This window comes from Leuciscus leuciscus, assembly GCF_965113295.1.
Source record: "Leuciscus leuciscus genome assembly, chromosome: 18".
NCBI lineage: Eukaryota > Metazoa > Chordata > Actinopteri > Cypriniformes > Leuciscidae > Leuciscus > Leuciscus leuciscus.
Genome location: NC_138742.1, coordinates 33,087,313 through 33,107,066, shown reverse-complemented (window position 1 = coordinate 33,107,066; position 19,754 = coordinate 33,087,313). Strand labels below are relative to the sequence as shown.

Here is a 19,754-nt window from a genome sequence, read left to right as displayed (position 1 = left end):
AGCAGTCAGATGATTTGAAAACAATACTCTATATAATATATAATAACATAATATAGTATATTTCTTATTCTGCAACACAGAAGTAAAATATTTTCCTGTGAATGTGTGAGACTTCATGAAACCTTCACTGATGAAACCGGAAGCCAGACACATTTCATTTAAAAAGGACACAGCGCACCTGCGTCACAAAGAAATAATAATAATAATAATAATATCAATGCCTCTGATAAGACATCACTCTAAACTGTAATGTGGACTTATGCATTTTCTGTAAAGCTGCTTTGAAATGATGTGTATTATGAAAAGTGCTATACAAACAAATGTGAACATCTTTAGTCCAGTCACATTTATCACCTTTCATTAAGACTGAGAAGTCGTCATAGGAAAACACCTTAAACACATGATAATAAAAATGACAGTATAGCCAGTTTAATCTTTTTATTTTACTTTTTGCTTTATATTTTGAACAATATCAAAGGTCTATTTATCCCTTAAAATGTATTTAACAAAATATTATCAACTTTCACATGCTTCTGATCAACTCTCATTCCATCATGATTTAGGCAAATAAGATGCATAAGTGCATTGTGAAATAATTCAGTACACTTCTGTGTTCACAGTCAGAATTATGTATTTACAGAGCATGTACAGTCAAATACTGCACCAAATATTAAAACTCTTAACGGCTATTACGGTCATCTCGAAATTCTCAATCTGTCATTAAATCCTTCAGCATTCCCACAGTAAATCAAGAATTTAACATTGTTAATATGTCTGTCATCACAATAACTGATCCAGCTATGACAAATGAGCATGCAAACAAATTTAACATGTTCAGATATTCAAGAAATTTAATACAAATGACTCACAGACATGCGTTACTAAAAGAGCTACTTTCTTCACTCTAAGTTTTCTGAAGGGTAAAGTATAGTGTAGAATTAAGTAGAAATCAACGACTGTGGGAGGATGCAACATATTGTGCTCCGCAGTCTAAAGGCATTTCCAGGCGGTCACACACTGTGTGTCCTGAGGTCTTGAATATGGCTTGAGTCACAACAACAAAAGATCCCTGCATTCCTTCAGCTCATATCTGACAGTCCACACACACATCCACTCATTCACCTCTCATGCCTCTTCATCACGGATATAACACTCCTTACAAAGATGCCGTGCACCTCTTGGTGTGTATCCTCTGCTCTGTGTCTATGCTCTAGAGGTGTAAGGCCAGGGTTAGCTGAAGGGTGATGTCTCCTGAGAAGAGTTCCTCGCCGTTATGTGCAGTTCTGTATCCTGTGATGAAGAGCTTCAGCCTGGGCTTTCAAACCGAGAAACTCCCCTTGAACAAAGTCTGTCACGGTTTTCCGCATTTCCATCTGCAAGGAAACCAATGTTGCTCTCACATCACTCACATCACTCACATCTCACTGTCACATGACCACCTACCGGACTGGTGTTTTCAGCTCTCAGCGCGTCCACCAGATGTCTGACAGTGAAGGGTTTTCCAACGAGAACGGTTATTCGCTGCACAGAACGGAAGAACACTCACGGTCAAAACTGTGTGACAATGGAAGATCAGTGATATGACACATCGCACGAGGAAAGTGTGTATTAACCTTTCCCACTCGAGGAATGTAAGGAGCTTGATTTGGCAGGACATCATTCAGACCTGAAAAACAAAGGTCCACAAGTAAGGAATAGCTCAGATATTCATCATGAAGTTATGTGCTGTGATAGGCCAGATTTACCACCAGCTCGTTCCAGAGCCAACCCTCTTTAGGTGTTAAACTACTGTCAGGATTTACTAAAGACATGCAGTGTAAAATCAGCGTTGAAAAGGCGTGGACAGGGTTACTTTTGCGGCTGACCTTATTACATATGCATTTTTAGAAGTTTTCCTTTCATTTCTTTGGAACGCCAGAGGAAGACGTTATAAGAACATATACAAACTTTTCAATGTACTGTGGCTTCTTTAGCTGGGATTCACAGTCTGCATTTTCACCTGTGTTACCCGTGGTCCCGACGCTAACTTGCGCTGCTCTTGGTAGATTGCGTTGGTCATTATGTAAATGATTTGACTGCGTCTGTTCTTTAATTTGCGTGTCATCAGTAGATCACGTGCAAAACTAGCCACTCCCATCTGCGCATTTGTAGAATTGCGTTCACGCTAATTTGCCCGGTTTAGTAAATCTGGCCCTTGAACTTGTACGTGCATAACTCACCTAGATGCCACATGGGTAAAATGATTGGGTGAAGAGAGCACTCTGCAATCAAACGTCCAATTCCTGTACAGAAACAAAAGGATTTACTTAACTAAACATAAGGGTGAAACAAGAGGTATCTAGTTATTGGAGCGTAAATCTTACCCCATTTTATCCTCATGAAGTCTCCAGTCATGTTCACTTTACCTGGGAGGAGAAAACATTAGGAAAGTCGTACACTAAACAAATATTAAGGTTAAAAATATGAGTGTCTGTACCCTCTGGAAATATGTGTACCCAATCCCCTTGATTCAGCTTTTCCAACAGGAAATCCATTCCTTTCTGATAGACTCCATCTCCTGCAAAACAGAGGACAGTTGGGCCGTTTCATTTACAAACCCTTATCAACTTGAGTGTCTTCTATATAAATTGGATTTAAAAAGCACTGAGAACTGTACTATTAGCATGTATTTGTGATTTATCATATTTGACTGTCAGTTAATAGCAATTAGGTAGAGATAAATGACTCTTCTTCTAATCATATTGCACTGATAAGATTAAGCTTACTCTTACTCTTTACGATCTCTTCCAAGCCGACTGCTTCTGAACACAGGGCCTGCCTCCAATACAAGGCATATTGCTTTTACAACAGTCAAATGTTTCAGACTAGCTTATGTGGAAAGGCAGATAATGGCTTCAAAACAAACAAAAAAACAAATTTGACAGAATAACAGGATACAAATATTGATCTGACACTTCTTGTGAGAGCAGGTCAGAGGACAGCACAATATTATACTTTACACAAGTCTAAAGTCACTCTGCTGTAATAATGTGTGTGTGAAGTGAATGAATGAATGAAACGAGCACAATGATCTTAACATCACACATGTGTTCTACTATTTAACGTACGATATGATCCACGAATGACTGTAAATGAAATGAGCGCAGCACAGTCTCAAATCAAATATCTGCATTGTTGCCTGTGCGTCTCTCAGAAATAAGAGCTTGACAAGAGTAATATCAACTAAGATACCGAATTAAAGAAAAATTGTATAAAACCTGTGTGTGAAATAAAAGCAGACTGCAGAAATGATCAAATGTGTCATTAGATGAGTTTACCTCGAACAACAGGCACACACTTCCCTCTGCTGAAGAAGCTGGAGTGAAACTCTCTCGTGAAACAGATATCAGAGGCAGCAGGTGCCCTGGACACACACACACACACACACACACACACCGCACCACATGACATGATATGAACTGACAACACCTTTCCATGAGTCTCCAGATTCGGCCTTCATTCACACACACCATCTCATCCTGTTAAAGTTCCACAGCTGCCGGAGCTTCAGGACTCCTGAAAAACACCACAACTGCATCTCAGTTTTCTGCAGGCGAGTGTACTCTACAATACAGCGATCCGAGGCTCGGCCTACCCCAGAGGTGTGGGTCATCCATGCAGGACTGATGATTACACAGTGTGATGAGTGGTGTGTCCCGAGGACGCTCATCCACCAGGTCCAGCAAAACATCCGGGTTGTGCACCATCAGAGAGTTGAAATACTCTAGTGTCAGGCAAAATCAGAGAAAGGAGAACCGAGAGGAGAAAGTCATTCAGTTACATCTGCCTTAAGATCATAGCACACGTTACTGAAAATACGAGTATGGAGAAACATTGGCCTCACTGGTCCAAAGGTAACTGTAGGAGCCCACCATCCCCGTGATGACCCTGCTGGAGACCCTCCAGCCCAGGCGAGGGCACTGTGGGAAGGGCCATGCCACCTCCAAGGGCATCTCTCAGCATTCACACACACACTCACTGACACAACACAACACACAGCAGGCTTTAACAGCTGACAGGGTCTGTCAGGAATGTACATGTCTGTGCAGTTCAATTGCTGAGTGTATTTTTGCTTCAGATGTGGTATGTTATCATTTGGGGATAGATCTGTTTAAGCATATGTCCAACTAAAAATACAGGAGCAGCCGTTAATTACACAATCTTGAGAAATAGTGTGTGTAGTAATAGCGAATACACAAAACACAGCGACAAAATATGACATAAATGAATAATGAATGCTACAGATGTCAAAACATGAGAAACTTCCTCATTTTAAACTGAAACGTGTAATGTAAACAAGATAACAGCACTGAGTATAGTTATGGGTGTGGTTCATTGGTTTGAGATTTTCTGTAATTACAAAGTTAATTGTTACGTGTGGTTGATTTATTGTAAAATGTAAGGTTAGTTGTAATCTTCCCACCTTCTTCTGTCCCGTCAGCCGATGGCCGCAGAAATGCAGCGGAACCGGAAACACGATTCCACCGTGAAGGATTGTGGGAGGTGTAGTTTTTTAGTCGTTATTGGTTTCCTTGGCCTTGAGGGATCTATTCTAACATATTAGTATTAGGTTAGGAGGACAAAAATAGTGTCGCAGGACTACTGAAGGGCATTTATTTTATTTATTTGTACAGAAAAGAAGAGTATGTTACAAATACTACAGTATACAAGAAAATACAACAAACGTAACAGAGTTGCACACTAAGGGGATTAGATCTACATAAACATTGAAACATTTACATATTTTCTAAGTTTTTACTGATTTTTGCTTCATAGAAAATCGAATTGAGTCAATATAAAGCTCCATTTCTTTCTTAAATGATGTAAAACAGACTTTTTTACTGGAAAATTTACATTTGTGAATATTTTGCCATTAAAATAATAAAATGTATTATATAAACCTGACTGTGCTTGTCTCTATAGTTCTCCAAAAAAGACCAAATAGTAAATGTTTCCAAAACAACACAAACTGGCCATAAATGTTCTTACTAATGGGCAGTGCCAAAATAAATGAACCACAGTTTCAGGGCAACTGTCGCAAAAAGTGCAATTAAAATCAAATTTAAAATTTGATTCACTTTTTCACTTTTCACAAAGTAATGTTTAACTGGGTAAATTCTATGTATAATTTTGAATGATACCTCCTTAACTTTGTTTGCAATTAAATAATTGATTAGGTATAATCCAAACCTTTTTCCACACAGTATTGTCTGTCAATTGATTCCAATATGAGTAAATATAAGGCAGAGACATATTGTTTCTTTGAAATAACGCTCTTATGTTTTGTATGTTCTGTTCTCTTTCATAGGTTCACTCGACGCTGCGTAGCGATGACGCAAAGGGAACGCCCCCAGGGCGGTGCAGATTGTGAATTAATTGGCCTGATGGCGCGGGCGCCTCCTCAGCAGCGCTACGTCACTCACCCTTTATATAGTGAACGCGCCATCTGCTCCTCAGATTTTCTTCTTCAAAAGAAGCAATTCTTCTGGCCCGTGAACTAGTTCACTTTTCTTCGGAATTAGGATTCTGTCTTGTGCTTCAGCGACCACACTCTGTGGAACTTCGTTCTCCTCTCGGTGAAGCACTATGGATTTGCGTCGTTGCCAGCCTCAGTGCTCTCGCTTCATTGCAAGTGACGACCCGCACGGTAAGTGTGTAAAATGTCTTGGCATAGCACATGCTCGAGAGGCTATCTTTGGCGCTTCTAGCTACAAGTCTTGTGAGAATTTTAGACTAAAAACTAAGCTTGCCTGCTTTGATAAAGATATCCAGTCCGCTCTCCCCCGCCGCGCTGCTGTTAATGACGAGGCACGCGGCCTTCATGAAGCCGAGGCCTGGGGATCAGACGTCGAGTTTGAGGCGTTAGAAAGTGAGCAGGGCTGCTATTCCCTCTCTCACTCTCTCTCGCCCGGGCGCGCACGCCATGCCGATTCTCTGGTGGAGTTTCTTCACGACTATTTATGCCCCAGTCCAGAGGCACGCAACGTCTTCTCCTTTGGACTGGAGGATGTTTTATTCAACGCACCGTCTGATTCGGAGGATTTTGGGTCCACGGGCGACGCTCTGCGGCCTACACCGAGCTCGTGGATGTGTTAGCATTGAATGGCCGGACGAGCCTCGTGATTCTCAGTCCTCCAAGCTCGACGAACGTTTTCTGAGTGGTCAATCCTCTTCACGACACTTTAGAAGAAAGCTGCCATTTTTCAGCGATCTTCACTGTGAGATTTCTAGGCCGTGGAAGCAGCCTTTCTCCGTGCGGCTGACTAACTCCGTGCCGTTGACTTCACCAACCTGGTTGGTTCTGTGGAGCAGGGCTACATGTGCATTCCAGTGGTTGAGGACACGTTGTCCACACACCTTTCGCCTTCGTCCACTCCTTCCTGGAAGTCTCGCCCTCTTCTTCCGTCGAAGCCCTGCAGGACCACGTACGCCCTCGTGGGAAAATCTTACACGGCGGCTGGCCAAGCAGGTATGGCGCTCCATACCATGGCAATTCTCCAGGCCTACCAAGTGGAAGCCCTCAAGGAAATGGAAAGCGGTCAGAGACAAATGACAAATTCTGAACTGCTAGGATGCAGTCAGCTGCCTTTAAGCAGTTTATGCCTAGGAGGGCCTGTGATCCTCCTACTCCTTCCCCAGCGCCTAGAGACCGCTTCGCACACCAGAAAGAGGCCCCTAGAAGGAGTGACTAGCTGAGACATCTCCCACCTTGCACGGTCTGGGGAGGTCTTGGCCGTCCGATGCCCCGTCAGCACCCCCGTAGACCTATGGCAGCCAACAAAACCCGCTGCTTCAGCTTCGCAGGGGCATTTTTGATCCACGTGTCAGGAAACGGAGAGCTTCCCCCATCTCAGAAGGGAGGGACAGACTGCTGAAGCGTATCTGTTTCCCCTCGAGATGCTCTCCGGATCAAAATCTGTCATACCCCCCGCTTGGGGATGCAGAGTCAGCCTGCCAAAACCATCTTCCTGTATTGAAGGATGGGACACTCAAGGCTATCTCCCCTCAATGCATCTTCTCGCTTGAGCTGTTTCACCCACGGAAGGAGACGCATCTGGCTTTGTCCTCGTGTCGAATGCTCCAGCCCCTATGCTAGACCCCGGAATGAGAGAGACCTCGGTGATACCTGTGGGCCAATCTTCACAGTCAAAGGAGGCCTCAGGCCCTCCTTCGTTTTAGCTCTGTGCCCACCACCTCTAAACGCTGGCAGTCACTCAAAGAGTCTGGCAGCGAGGCCCCTACAAGGGCCCATTCCCGCGCAGCCCTTGTATCACCACCTAGCAGCGTGGAGACTTCTGCCAGGTGTGTCGCGCTGGGTTCTCCGCACAATCCAATTCGTATACATACTCCAGTTCCGCCGCAACCCTCCTTGCTTCGATGGGGTTCACCCCACTGTCACAAACAGCACCCTAGAGGCTTCTGTTCTACAGCAAAATGTAACGTCCCTCCTCCTGAAGGGAGCGATAGAGGAGGTTCCTCCTTCAGACTTGGAACACGGTTTCTTCAGCCGCTACTTCCTCATCCCAAAGAAGGATGGGGTCTGCGCCCCATATTGGACCTGCGTCGCCTGAATTTTTCCCTTTACAAAGGGAAGTTCAAGATGCTGACGTTGAAAACTATCCTGGCGCAGATTCGAACAGGGGACTGGTTCGTCACCGTAGACCTGAAGGACGCCTATTTCCACATCCAGGTCATTCCACGGCACAGGAAGTTCCTCCGGTTCGCCTTTGGGGGAAAGGCATATCAGTATCGGGTCCTTCCTTTTGGTCTAGCCCTGGCTCCGCGGACGTTCTCCAAGTACATGGATGCAGCTCTGGCCCCTTGAGGCTCCAGGGCATCCGTGTGCTAAATTATCTAGACGACTGGCTCATTCCAAAGAGTTGGTGTGTCGTCACAGGGACGTCCTTCTCCACCACCTCCGGTCTCTTGGTCTCAGGTTGAATGCTCAGAAGAGTGTCTTAACTCCTTCTCAGCAGACCACTTTCTTGGGTGTCCAACTCGACTCTCTCTCGATGCAGGCCCGTCTGGCCCCTGCTTGAGTTTCCAGTTTCCATGCGTGCTTGGCCCATTTCAGGCTCGGCCATCATGTAGCGGTGGGCATATGTCGCAGGCTTCTGGGGCTCATGGCAGCAGCCTCTCCTGGAGTTCTGAATGGAATTCATTCAGAACTCCAGGTGTGCAAGGCTTGTTCATCACACCCAAACAGTTGAGGCTGTAGTCACTGCCAAAGGGACTTCAAACAAGTACTGGGCCCTATTTGAACGATCTGAAAGGCAAGTATCAAACGCGAAATGCAAGTAACTTTGTGGGCGGATCTCGGGCGCTGTTGCTATTATACCGGCGGGATAAATTACTCTTGCGCCCGACGCAAATCTAAAATGGTTTGGTCTGAAGTAGCTTCATTACTCATAGGTGTGGTTTGGGCGTAATGTGAAATAAACCAATCAGAGCGACATCTCACATTCCCTTTAAGAGCAGGCGCGCTTGTTCCATGGCGGATTGCTACTATAACGGCGGATTTGACAGGCGCGCGCCAGGAGCGGTTCACAGCCGAGGAGACCGGCGTTCTCGTCAGGGCCGTAAAACACAGAGAAGTGACATTGGGGATGGAGAAACACACCCAAATTAGCTTCGGTTAAACAGGCTTATAATACTTTGGGTAAATGTGTAAGCTAGATTTATGCCTATTTTTTCACATTTTCATGGACACAACAATGATTTCCCTCGTGTGTTCAAATTTTTACTTGTAATAATGTATGATTTGCAAAAATGGGAACTGCTGCTTCTGTGTAGATGAGAGAATCAAAGTGTATGTGTTGTGCACACGCTACATTGATTATGGCCAAGCATGAGCCCTCAAAATAGCATATGAATAACATGCATTGTTTTCTAAACCTAGAATTGTTTTCTAAACCTGCAAAATAGCACCAGGGAACGTTTGTGCTGGAAAACGCCTCCTCTTTTCGCTGAATCGCCCCCGGGAGCGCAAGTTCATTCCCTAATTTACCGACGTGCGTCTGTGGAGGGAAAAGTCCTCTGTGCGTCGGGTGCAAAATAGGAATGATACATGCGTCGGTGTACAAAGTCAATTGCGCTGGGTGCAAGATAGGGTCCACTGAGTTAACAGTCTGAATACCTGTGCTTTTCATTTCAGTTCTTTATTTTTAATTAATTATATGATCAAGGCACAATGACTATAAAGGATTGATTACATGCAGATGCTCTTCACTTGTTTGTAAGGTGGCCAACTAACTACCATATAAGTATGAATGTTTGTTGTGTGCAAAGATTGTGGTTTGGACATTAAGTAATAGGTCTATAGAATTCATTTTATTTTTACACATACAAGTAGAAATTAATCTCATGTGAGATTGCATGGTTTTAATGCAAAAACCAATTTTAAACATCCAGTCAATTCAAACACTGTCAGTTGTAAATTAAACAGTATTGTTATTATTAAATTGCAAATAATTTACATAATAAGATAACATTCATGATATATACATACATTCAAGTAATAGGCATGACATACTGTAAGAGAGCATCTTAGAAATATAAGACACTTGACTGTAAAGGCACAACATCTGTCATCTGTTCTAAATTACATGGCAAGGAAAAGATAAACCAATGTGCATTTGTCTTTCTGCCCCTTAAAGGCTGTCAGAAAACATGCTACATAAAAAACAATGTATTTAAATAATTAAAATAACCCTCATTCAGTTGTCATTGTGAAGTCACCAGTCTGGAGCAATGTAGTTTAGGCACTTTAACGCAACCTCAAAACCTAGAAAACAAGCCTAAAAACAGGATAAACACACAGAGCATAACACTATTAAAAGCAGAACCTTTCAGAACATATCAACACTCATTTTAGCATTCTGTGTCCCTCGAATAACAACTGTAAAATTGAAAATGTATCACTGACCCATTACAAAATGCAGAGTTGTGAGAAAATGTTTGTGAACAATTGGAAAGGTCAGGATTTCTGCCTACAATGATCATCTGACCCCTATCATGCTATTTTAAAGGTTTCCTACAATAGGTTTATGTACATACATCCAATGTCAAAATACACTTTAATTTTCTCATAATTCATAGTTTTCACGTGACGTCAAGCCACTGCCCGCCAGCCACTTTTACCACGTTTGTACTAAGTACTAATGTAGTAAGAAAGTCATATGAAAAGGCCAAATTCAATATACACCTTATTGATTGAATATGTACAGGTAACCAGATGAACCTGGAAATTAAATGTTACATTTGTTTTCCATAGAAAACTATTATAAAGAAAAAAGCTTAACCATTTGGCACATTGTGTTCATATTCTGCTCGACTGTCGTCAATAAGGTGTGGACTGAATCTTTTAAACTCAATGTTTTAGTACATTAAGGCAGTTTAAAGGAACACTCCACCGTTTTTTGAAATAGGGCTTATTCACCTTCTTTCCTACATTTAGATAGGTGGGCAAATGCATTTTTGTCTCAGTGCATGCATTGTTTTAGTTTGACAAGGTCGGCGCTAGCTTAGCTTAGCATAATGAATGGAATCCTTTGTTGCCAGCTAGCATGTCCTGAGTAAAAGTGATATAAAAAATTTTAAAAACCCACCTAATTACTTCTTGTGGCCTGCGTATTCACAACAAGTACAAATAGCGATGCAGATTAACACTAGACGATTTCCTATGCAGATATTGACTTGGGACTATATTAGGGGGAAGCACAGGTGAAGCACTGCTACTTGGGCGCAGAGATATCACGCCCAAGTAGCAGTGCTTCGCCTGTGCTTCCCCCTAATATAGTCCTTAATATATAAGTCAATATCTGCCTAGGAAATCGCCTAGTGTTAATCTGCATCGCTATTTGTACTTGTTGTGAATACGCAGGCCACAAGAAGTAATTAGGTGGGTTTTTTAATTTTTTTATGTCACTTTTACTCAGGACATGCTAGCTGGCAACAAAGGATTCCATTCATTGTGCTAAGCTAAGCTAGCAGCCGACCCTGTCAAACTAAAACAATGCATGCACTGAGACAAAAATGCATTTGCCCACCTATCTAAATGTAGGAAAGAAAGTGAATAAGCCCTATTTAAAAAAACGGTGGAGTGTTCCTTTAAGCACTGGAACGTCCCGCTGTCTTTAGTGATTGAAATGCAGAAGCAGGTTCTGTATATACATCACAAGTGCCCAAAGCTTGAACTTTATAGACATTTTTGTTTTTCTTCTTTAGAGATGAAAAATGTACAGGCTTTTTGACAGGCTGCAGTTCTGTGGATGTTTTGCCCTCTCCACACCAGTCACATGACTGAAAACGGTGAATATGCATTGCAGCATCACCTCTCTTCTTCCATAAAGGGTTCGGTCTCTCTAAACTCCTCCTTTCTGAGACTCTGGCTGGTCAGATGGCCCAGTCTGCTGTAACTGGTCTTCAATAAATGAAGCCTGTTAAGGCAGCATATTCCTCTCTATGTTATTGTTTTTATCTCCACTGAGAACAACTGAGATCTGTTTATTCAGAAATCCATAAAATTTGAATCGTCTCACCAACCATTTTCTACAACTCCAAATGAAGTGCTGATATTGTCAAATGTTTTGCATGAGTGTGTTTTCTCACCGCATTAGCTGGAAATGCTCGTAACATGACTGCGCTTAAGCCTTTGTAGAGAGCGCGAGCTCCTTCGTCCCGTAACAGTGTTCTCAGCACGTCTCCTAAACCCTGGTAACGCCCGTCTGTGGCTGTGGGACAGAGACCGCAGGACAGTGTCCACATTTAAAGCTCTGATATTGGCACCCTTGGTAATTATGAGCAAACCGGACTTAAAAAATTCTCCCATTCAAAGTATTCACAAAAATGTAACCTTTAAATAAAGACAAATTTATGTATGTATATACTGTATATATTTTTTTTTTTAATGTCTCACCAAAACGTAAAATAAAAGTTCTATTAATGTTGCAATTGGTTAACAATTAACTAAATTCCATTATTGAGCAATTCTAAAAAAAAAAAATATGTTCAAAACCGCATTCTTGCTAATTAATTAAGGGTAACATCATTTATTATTATGCATTTATCTCTACACTCACCGCCACTTTATTAGGTACAGTACACTTGTTCATTTGCTGTTAATGCAAATATCTAATCACGTATATATTCACGTGGCAGCGCCTCAATGCTTCAGGCATGTAGAGATGATGGAGACGATCTGCTGAAGCTCAAACTGAGCATCAGAACGAGGAAGGAGGAAGATTTCAGGGACTTTGAACGTGGCATGTTTGTTGTATTCCAGAAACTGCTGATCTACTGGGATTTTCACACACACAACCATCTCTAGGTTACAGAGAATGGTCTGAAGAAGAGTAAATATCCAGTGATCTGCAGTTCTGTGGGAGAAAACGCCTTGAGGTCAGAGGTCAGAGGAGAACAGCCAGACTGGTTCCAGTGGATAGTAAGACAACAGAAACTGTTGTTAGTTAAACAAAGCCTGTGTTTAGGCTATAAAGGAAATACAATTTGGCCAAAGAAGAACTTTTACTTTATGTTAATTTAAAAGCATCCTACTTCAGCGTAATATATACATATCTTTACGCTTAACACTTAGAATTATTATCATTGTTATGTGACGATTGGGTGCGGATATGTAAATCAGAGAAAATCAAAGGTTTATTTTTAACAGTAGATCCGGTTGACGTTAGAACTGATCCGCATCTCTCTGAGTGACAGCTGATACTCGCGTGATCCACTACTGGTGCATGGCAATCGTTCTCCTAAATACTGCTTTTTACTTGACTTTATTTTCATATGTGACCTTGAAGAAATCCAAAAGACGTAATCAGATCACAGTTCTTCCATATTGTGGTGCTTGGATTACATTACTGAATACTTGTTTTATGAAGTCATTTGTAACTGTAACGGATTACATTTTTAAAGTGACCCTCCCAACTCTGACATTGACATATTCAGAAGAAATGTTTGTTGTGTACCGGTTTGATAGTTTGACTTCAGCACATCTGCAGGCAGAGCGATCAGCCAGTTTACCATGCCAGCAATCCCCCCCGCGAGAAGAACTCTGGACGTGCTGAGATGATGAACACTGGGGTAAATCTGAGAATATTAGTTATAAATCTAGATATTATTTATAGCCAGAACAACAAACTGACTCTTACCTCTCTCCATCAGGGGTCAGGTAGTGTTTTAAGAAGTCATATGTTAGAAAGTATATACCATTTGAGGGCACATCTAAATAAATCAAAAAGAAAAATAAGTTAGTGTTTATCACAATCATCTTCATAAAATGTGGTCCTTAAGGCAGATTAACAATTCCCTTACAATAATAAGTTTATTCAAGTGTGCTTTTAGTATAATTCTTTTAAACTAAAAAATAAGAAAGTATACTTTCAATCTATTTTGTACTTCTCAGAAATATACTCAGAAAATTACACTTAAGTATACTTCACCTATACTGACAGAAAAGTATATTTGGCCTGTACTTGTACTCAGACTCATGATGTATTGTTTCTGCCTTAAATTATTACATTGTTTCTGACTTAAATTATTATATTGTTTCTGACTTAAATTATTACATTGTTTCTGACTTAAATTATTATATTGTTTAAATGAATACATTATTAGCTAACTGTGTGATTTGTATATGTACATTTCTGAAATACATAACTAAGAAAGTCATCTCTGATAACAGATCACTCTAAATTGTAATGTGGACTCATGCATTTTCTGTAAAGCTGCTTTGAAACGATGTGTATTGTGAAAAGCGCTATTCAAATAAATGTGAATTGAATTGAATACAGTCACAGTAAAATCAAAAAATGTAGTTGCAAATTAGTTGTGTACTCAAAGTTTACTACTGGTAAGTATACTTGAAAAAAAGAGGGCAAATTTAGTCACAATTAGTATTGAAATATTACACTTACAAGTTTACAACTAGTACCTTGATATTAGTATACGTACTAAATTAAAATGAACTTGAAGTATCCTTTATTTTTTTGTAAGGGTTGCTATTTCTGATAAAATACACAACATAGTAACGGCTATGGCATGACAAACTGGTTCGCCAAGCAATGTGTGTGTCACTGTGCAGCATCCATAGAGGACACCTGTTAATCTTAGTTTACAGGTCAGGGACTAAATGATGTCATCTGAAGAACACACACATACAGTGCAGTACAGTACAGTATACACACACACACACCTCTGATTAGAGTCAGAACAGTGCCCTTGTAGACACTGCAAATTCCCTTTTCCTTATAAAGTCTGAGTCCACAATCCACTGGTCCAGTGTACTTCAGCTGACAGGCTGAGGACTGGGTCTAAAACACACATGCAATCGTCAAATAAATACAAAATTGTACTTGTACTGTAAAGAATTTGTTTTTCTACTTTGTTTTGAAGTTTCAAGGGATTTATAAATGTTCCCTCTTGTGACTAGGCCCAATGTGATTTCACAGACATTATGTAAATTTAACTAAATTTACTGATCACGTTTCTGTAACGGTTTTGTTTGGTTTAGAATGTTGCCCAGTTTCCTTTAGTTCCTGTTTCCCCACTCAGTTTAGTTTCCTTGGTACTCATTATTTCTCCCTAGTGTGTTTCAACAGTTACTCTTTGATGAATTGATTATGTACACCTGTTCCTCTATCTAGTTTCCTTTATTTGTATCGTGTGTGTGTGTGTGTGTGTGTATATGTATACTCTAATGTATATGTGTTTTAGTCATTGTGTCACGGACAGATGATGATGATGATGAGGAGGAGTAGAGGATCTTAAAAGTTTATTTAACAAAAACAAGATAGCATTATCCAAACATAACAGTAATCCAAACAGAAGAAGAGAAACATAACAGCGTGTATAACACAAACTGAAACAGAGTGCATTATTTACAGATGAACAACAGAACTAATGTAGGCAGGTGTACTCTAATCAATCAAACAATGAATTACCATGACAACCAGGGACAACGGGAACACAGGAAACAAAGAGAATCAAACTAGTCCTTGAACATGACACCAAAACACAGACAAAACGTGACGCACTGCTTGTCGGTTCTCGTTCATGTGTGGTTTATGTCTCTGGAGTTAATTCTAGTGTTTTCCTGAGTATCTGAGTTTAATAAAGGCTGTTCCTTTTCGAACGGTGACTTGTATTGCGTCTGGGAAAACTCCTATTCTCCAATTACTGAAGCCTTTTATAAAATAACACAGTGCTACTGCACAGCCATGCACTGATCTACATGCACGCTATTGGCTGGTCAGTGGGAACTGCACAAACCTGTGGTGGAGTGGCATAACGGCGCGAACCAATCGTTGCACAGCCTGCCGACCCGAGTGCAGAGCCCGCCAGAAGGGGCGGGGCACCTGCCTAGAAAAGCAGCTCATTTCGCCATATGATTCAGATTTAATCTCCTTCAGCGACGATCTTCGGACTTCGCAGATAACTCCAGAGAGCCTTCCTTGCAGACGAAACAGAGCCCAGCAGCGGAACAGCGAGCAAGCAAACGAGCAAGCGAAGGATAATGGCCTAGGATAATGCTGGACCCTGAAACACTGAAGCAGTCCTGATCATCCATACAGGAAGAGGGGAGGGTTAAGTCTCGCTGTGGCCGGACCACCCTCCAAAAAGCCCAGAGTGTTCCTCCAAACACCCTGTTCAGTTCCGGCTGTTGGAGAAGATGTTGCAATTGCAGGTTATGGGCGTGATAGCCGCTGTTATAGCACACAAAATAAAAAACACAAATACTCGGCAAAAGAGCACTTTTCCTCTTCCACACCCCACAGGTGTTGGCACCCTGCCCAAATGCAGGGTTCCGCCCCCCAAAATTATGCAGCCAGGCCAAGGCATGGAGAGCTATCCCTGGCGTGTCAAAATGGGTACTGAACATAATAGAACGAGATTACTCGCTCTATTTTGCTCACAAACCAACCCGCTTTGCTGGCATAGGTGACACAGCTCTTCGTAAGCTTCGGTGGCCGCACCAAAGGGCTTCTGGTCACGAAGCAAAGATTATCCCGAGGGATAGTAGATGCTATCGCTTCAGCTTACGCTTCAATGGGCCTTCAATGCCCCATTGGCATCAGAGCACACTCCACCAGAGGCATGGCCTCCTCCTGGGCGTGGTCCAGTGCGGTGTCTATTGGCAATATATATCAACTGCCTAGAAATTATGGCGGTTTTGCTGGCCCTCAAAACCTTCCTACCACACCTGACAGGTCACCCTGTCTTAGTCCGACAACACGATAGTAGTGTCCTACATAAACTGCCAAGGCAGATTCAGGTCAAGACCTCTGTACAGGCTAGCCAGAAGCCTCCTCTAATGGGCACAGCTCAACCTGCGATCACTGAGAGAAACGCACGTGCCGGGCAAACTGAACCTGGGTCATGTGTACCCAGGGGAATGGATCCTTCACTTCGCTTCGCTTCGCAGGAGAATCCTTCGCTGAGAAACGCTGAGATAAAATCTTCGTCAGATTTTATAACCTGGAAGTCCCTGCACTACAGGCACATATCCTCTCTGTATAGTTGGAGCTGGCCTCTGAAAGAGCCCGGCCCACCATTACTCTTAGAGGTTCCTACCAATCTCTGAACCCTCTTCAGGGCACGCATTAGCCCTTCTGCCCTCGGGGCCATCGAACATGTCGTTCGGCTTGAACATATCACGGCGTGAATGGATTGGTTCGATGTGATGTGAATACGAGTGACCGCTCGAAAGGGAGCGACTCGGTTACTTATGCTACCTAAATTTAAAGTGTTTTGGTTCTCAAGAACAGTTTTTTTCTCTTATAGTCTTGTGCTTTTCTTAATGAAAGTCGAGTGAGCTATACAGTATGTTGCTATAGTAAATTGGTTAGGCTTCATTCATGAGTCTTTTTATTACCATAATAATGGTGTCCATACTATGGATACAGGTGTATTTATGACAGTAGTGTGTGTGTGTGTGTGTGTGTGTGTGTGTGTGTGTGTGTGTGTGTGTGTGTGTGTGTGTGTGTGTGTGTGTGTCAGTAATGTGCCCTGCCTGAAGTAAACACTTGATTCTCTCTCCAGGAGCCACGATCACAGTGGTGAACACTCCTGCCAGCATCCCTGCCAAGCAGATCTGTGTGTACCTGACAGAGATAAAGCCACGGGAAAGAGGAGGAGAAACAAATCTGTTCACCTTCTGCTGTCTTCAGCTACATGAAGATGAACATACATGAGCTTTTATTAAGACTACAAATTGTACCTTCAGACACATCATGGAAATTGAGTGTGTTAAATGTGACATATTCAGCACAGACTTGACATCATTTTAAATGACAAACGTCCCGTGTCTCTGCTGTACTAACGTGATTGGTACAGTGGGGTCCCGTTGCAGAAGTTCCTTTCCCAGCCCAAAGCCAAAGAAATTCAGTGCCATCATCGGGGTGACACCAGCTAGCGGAGCACCCATCCCTTTATACAGGCCAAATACCCCCTGCAGACAGTAAAACAGGGTAAAAGAAAGAGTTTGTGAATGAATCAGTGGTTCTCAGCTGTTGAGTCGCATGTCTGCTGTGATGACTTTGCAGACATCAGGTTAGCAATATAAATATGTGCTTTTAAATTCACTTCTCATATCCTTTGTTGTTGACGTCAAAGGTTGTGCATCCAATCAAAGTATTTAATTAATATTTCACTTGTCATATATAAATATGACACACTAAAGATTTATCCAGAGAGTTGTCATGACTGGAATAAATGTTTTAATAATTACATATATAGACCTTTTTCACTAATTCAGTGTTGGTTCTGGGAACGTAAAAAATGTCTAGTTTTCTTGACGTTAGAGGAACGTGTTTTAGAAGGTGTGTTGTTCCTCAAACGTTCTTTCAACTTAATTTTGATTAACAATTAAATATTCTAGGAATGTTGATTTGTAATATTCCAAGAACATAGAAATGTCAATGAACATAGAAATGTCCAGTTTCCTGAATGCTAATAGAATGTTAAAGGTTAGTATGATGTTCCTGACATTCTTTCACTCAAACACCTGCTGTGAACAAGCACTGAAAGAAAGAGAAATAAGAACACAAACTACAACTTTCTTCAGACACAGCCTTAGATGAACTGAAGATAAAAGACATTAACTCTCTGAAGATCTGATTAAACAACTCCACAAACAGCATTACCAGCTTCACTTATTACTAACCAGACTGATTTTATTTCTGTCAGACGTCTACAGAAGTTCTTATTGAGAATTAACAGAGGTTTAGATGTTAATGAATGACTGTTTCGTTGGATGTTACTATCATGGTGATCAGCGTTTGCTTTAGTTGGGCTCTTGACCCTTGACTCTTGTTAAGTAACTTTTTTTCAGCCTTTGCAAGTGTTTTCAGAAAACATTTCTGCATTGATATTGAGACCAACACTGAATATTTGGAGAACGTTCTTGTAACAAAACTCTGTCAGTGTTGTTAGTTTCTCAGATGATCTGTCATGTAGTGGGGACACTTTATGTGTGCTATTCCAAAAGCATTAGCTTACAGAAAGCTATTACCTCTTTGAAAACAGTCTTTCGGAGGCAGTCATATGTTCCTCTGTAGACAACACTTCCCTGAGTTTGCAGACGGACCTGTGGAAACATGAGTACTGAAAACATGACATAACTCGCAGCACTGTGAAGAAAGACACATTTATCTGGAGGGAGAACAATTCGAGATAAAGCGTGGTCTAATAAAAACTGATAGCCCTATGTCAGTAAAAGCTGGCGTTATCTGCCTTATTCGCTCCCTCTGTGTCTTTGGATAACATATCACTACTGTCACAAATGTGTGACCGTGTTACTTCATCTGTCCTCGAAACATTAACCACTCTAAAACTGCTGAGCAATCATTTACTGAAGGAATTGTGAAGAGAAATCCAGTCAAATGCATTCATGCACTATTCTTAAGTCTGTAAATATTTGGCAGCTGAGTGAATTTTGTCATATAAACCAGAACTGAATTAATGTTGCACAATAATTGTGATCTATTCTGGTCTTCTATTTACATATTATAGCATCAGAATAGCACTATTATGCATTATTATGTTTGTCTAGATGAATGCCGAATGTATCACCCCAAAGCTCCTGCTAAATCATGTTAAAGCAGATAAAAATATGACTTTATAAATGACACCCTTGTCAATGTATGTTCCTCTTAATTGTGCTCTGTTTGTTAATCTTGGGGAAGTTTTACCTTGATAGTGTCGAGCGGGTGTCCAGCGAATAAGAGACAGAGCCCACCAACCCCTCCAGCCACGAAGTTCTTCAGAGGAGAAACCCTTCTGTCGGACTCGACAGCATCCATTATTACTACTATAGGCCTACTACAGAATATAATATTCAAGAACCCCAACTAGGCTACTCCTCTGAGTGTCTGTGCGCTCTCTTCATTGATCATCTGCTTTCAGTGGACTTCACCACTATTTCCCTGAGCTTGCAGAACATCTTTCAACCTTTTACAATTGCCTCCTCTAACGGCAATTGGTATGAATTGCACGTAGAATAAATAGAATTAAATAGAATAAATGATCATTATTGTTATTAGCCCGAAAGTGTATGCCTGTTCCCCCACTTTTTGAAAATGTCCGTCTTAATTTAGTGCTTTATTTTTGACTCGACACAAAGTTTTATTTTCCGCCCAGCCAGCTGTGTGTAAATTAAAATGTACAGTCGCCATCTATACGCTATAAAAAAGCGCACCGTGATGAAT

At 41.5% G+C, this 19,754-nt stretch overlaps 2 protein-coding genes across 2 annotated transcripts; both read right to left on the bottom strand.

Moving 5' to 3' along the window:
• Window positions 1–423: 423 nt before the first annotated feature.
• On the bottom strand, window positions 424–4,456 carry tafazzin (tafazzin, phospholipid-lysophospholipid transacylase). Its single transcript, XM_082146052.1, has 10 exons — window positions 3,884–4,456; window positions 3,635–3,763; window positions 3,510–3,555; window positions 3,318–3,403; window positions 2,477–2,557; window positions 2,364–2,405; window positions 2,220–2,282; window positions 1,614–1,666; window positions 1,444–1,521; window positions 424–1,373 (listed from the first exon to the last, which is right to left on the bottom strand). Exons 1-10 carry the CDS (start codon window positions 3,990–3,992, stop codon window positions 1,272–1,274), a joined length of 789 nt encoding a protein of 262 aa, XP_082002178.1. The 5' UTR covers window positions 3,993–4,456; the 3' UTR covers window positions 424–1,271.
• A 4,891-nt stretch (window positions 4,457–9,347) lies between these two features.
• On the bottom strand, window positions 9,348–19,466 carry LOC309481211 (mitochondrial carnitine/acylcarnitine carrier protein). Its single transcript, XM_082146048.1, has 9 exons — window positions 19,239–19,466; window positions 18,560–18,634; window positions 17,370–17,497; window positions 17,060–17,150; window positions 14,243–14,360; window positions 13,200–13,272; window positions 13,017–13,126; window positions 11,650–11,771; window positions 9,348–9,836 (listed from the first exon to the last, which is right to left on the bottom strand). The coding sequence occupies exons 1-9, from the start codon at window positions 19,347–19,349 to the stop codon at window positions 9,774–9,776; spliced, it is 891 nt and encodes a 296-aa protein (XP_082002174.1). The 5' UTR covers window positions 19,350–19,466; the 3' UTR covers window positions 9,348–9,773.
• Between the last annotated feature and the right edge of the window lie 288 nt (window positions 19,467–19,754).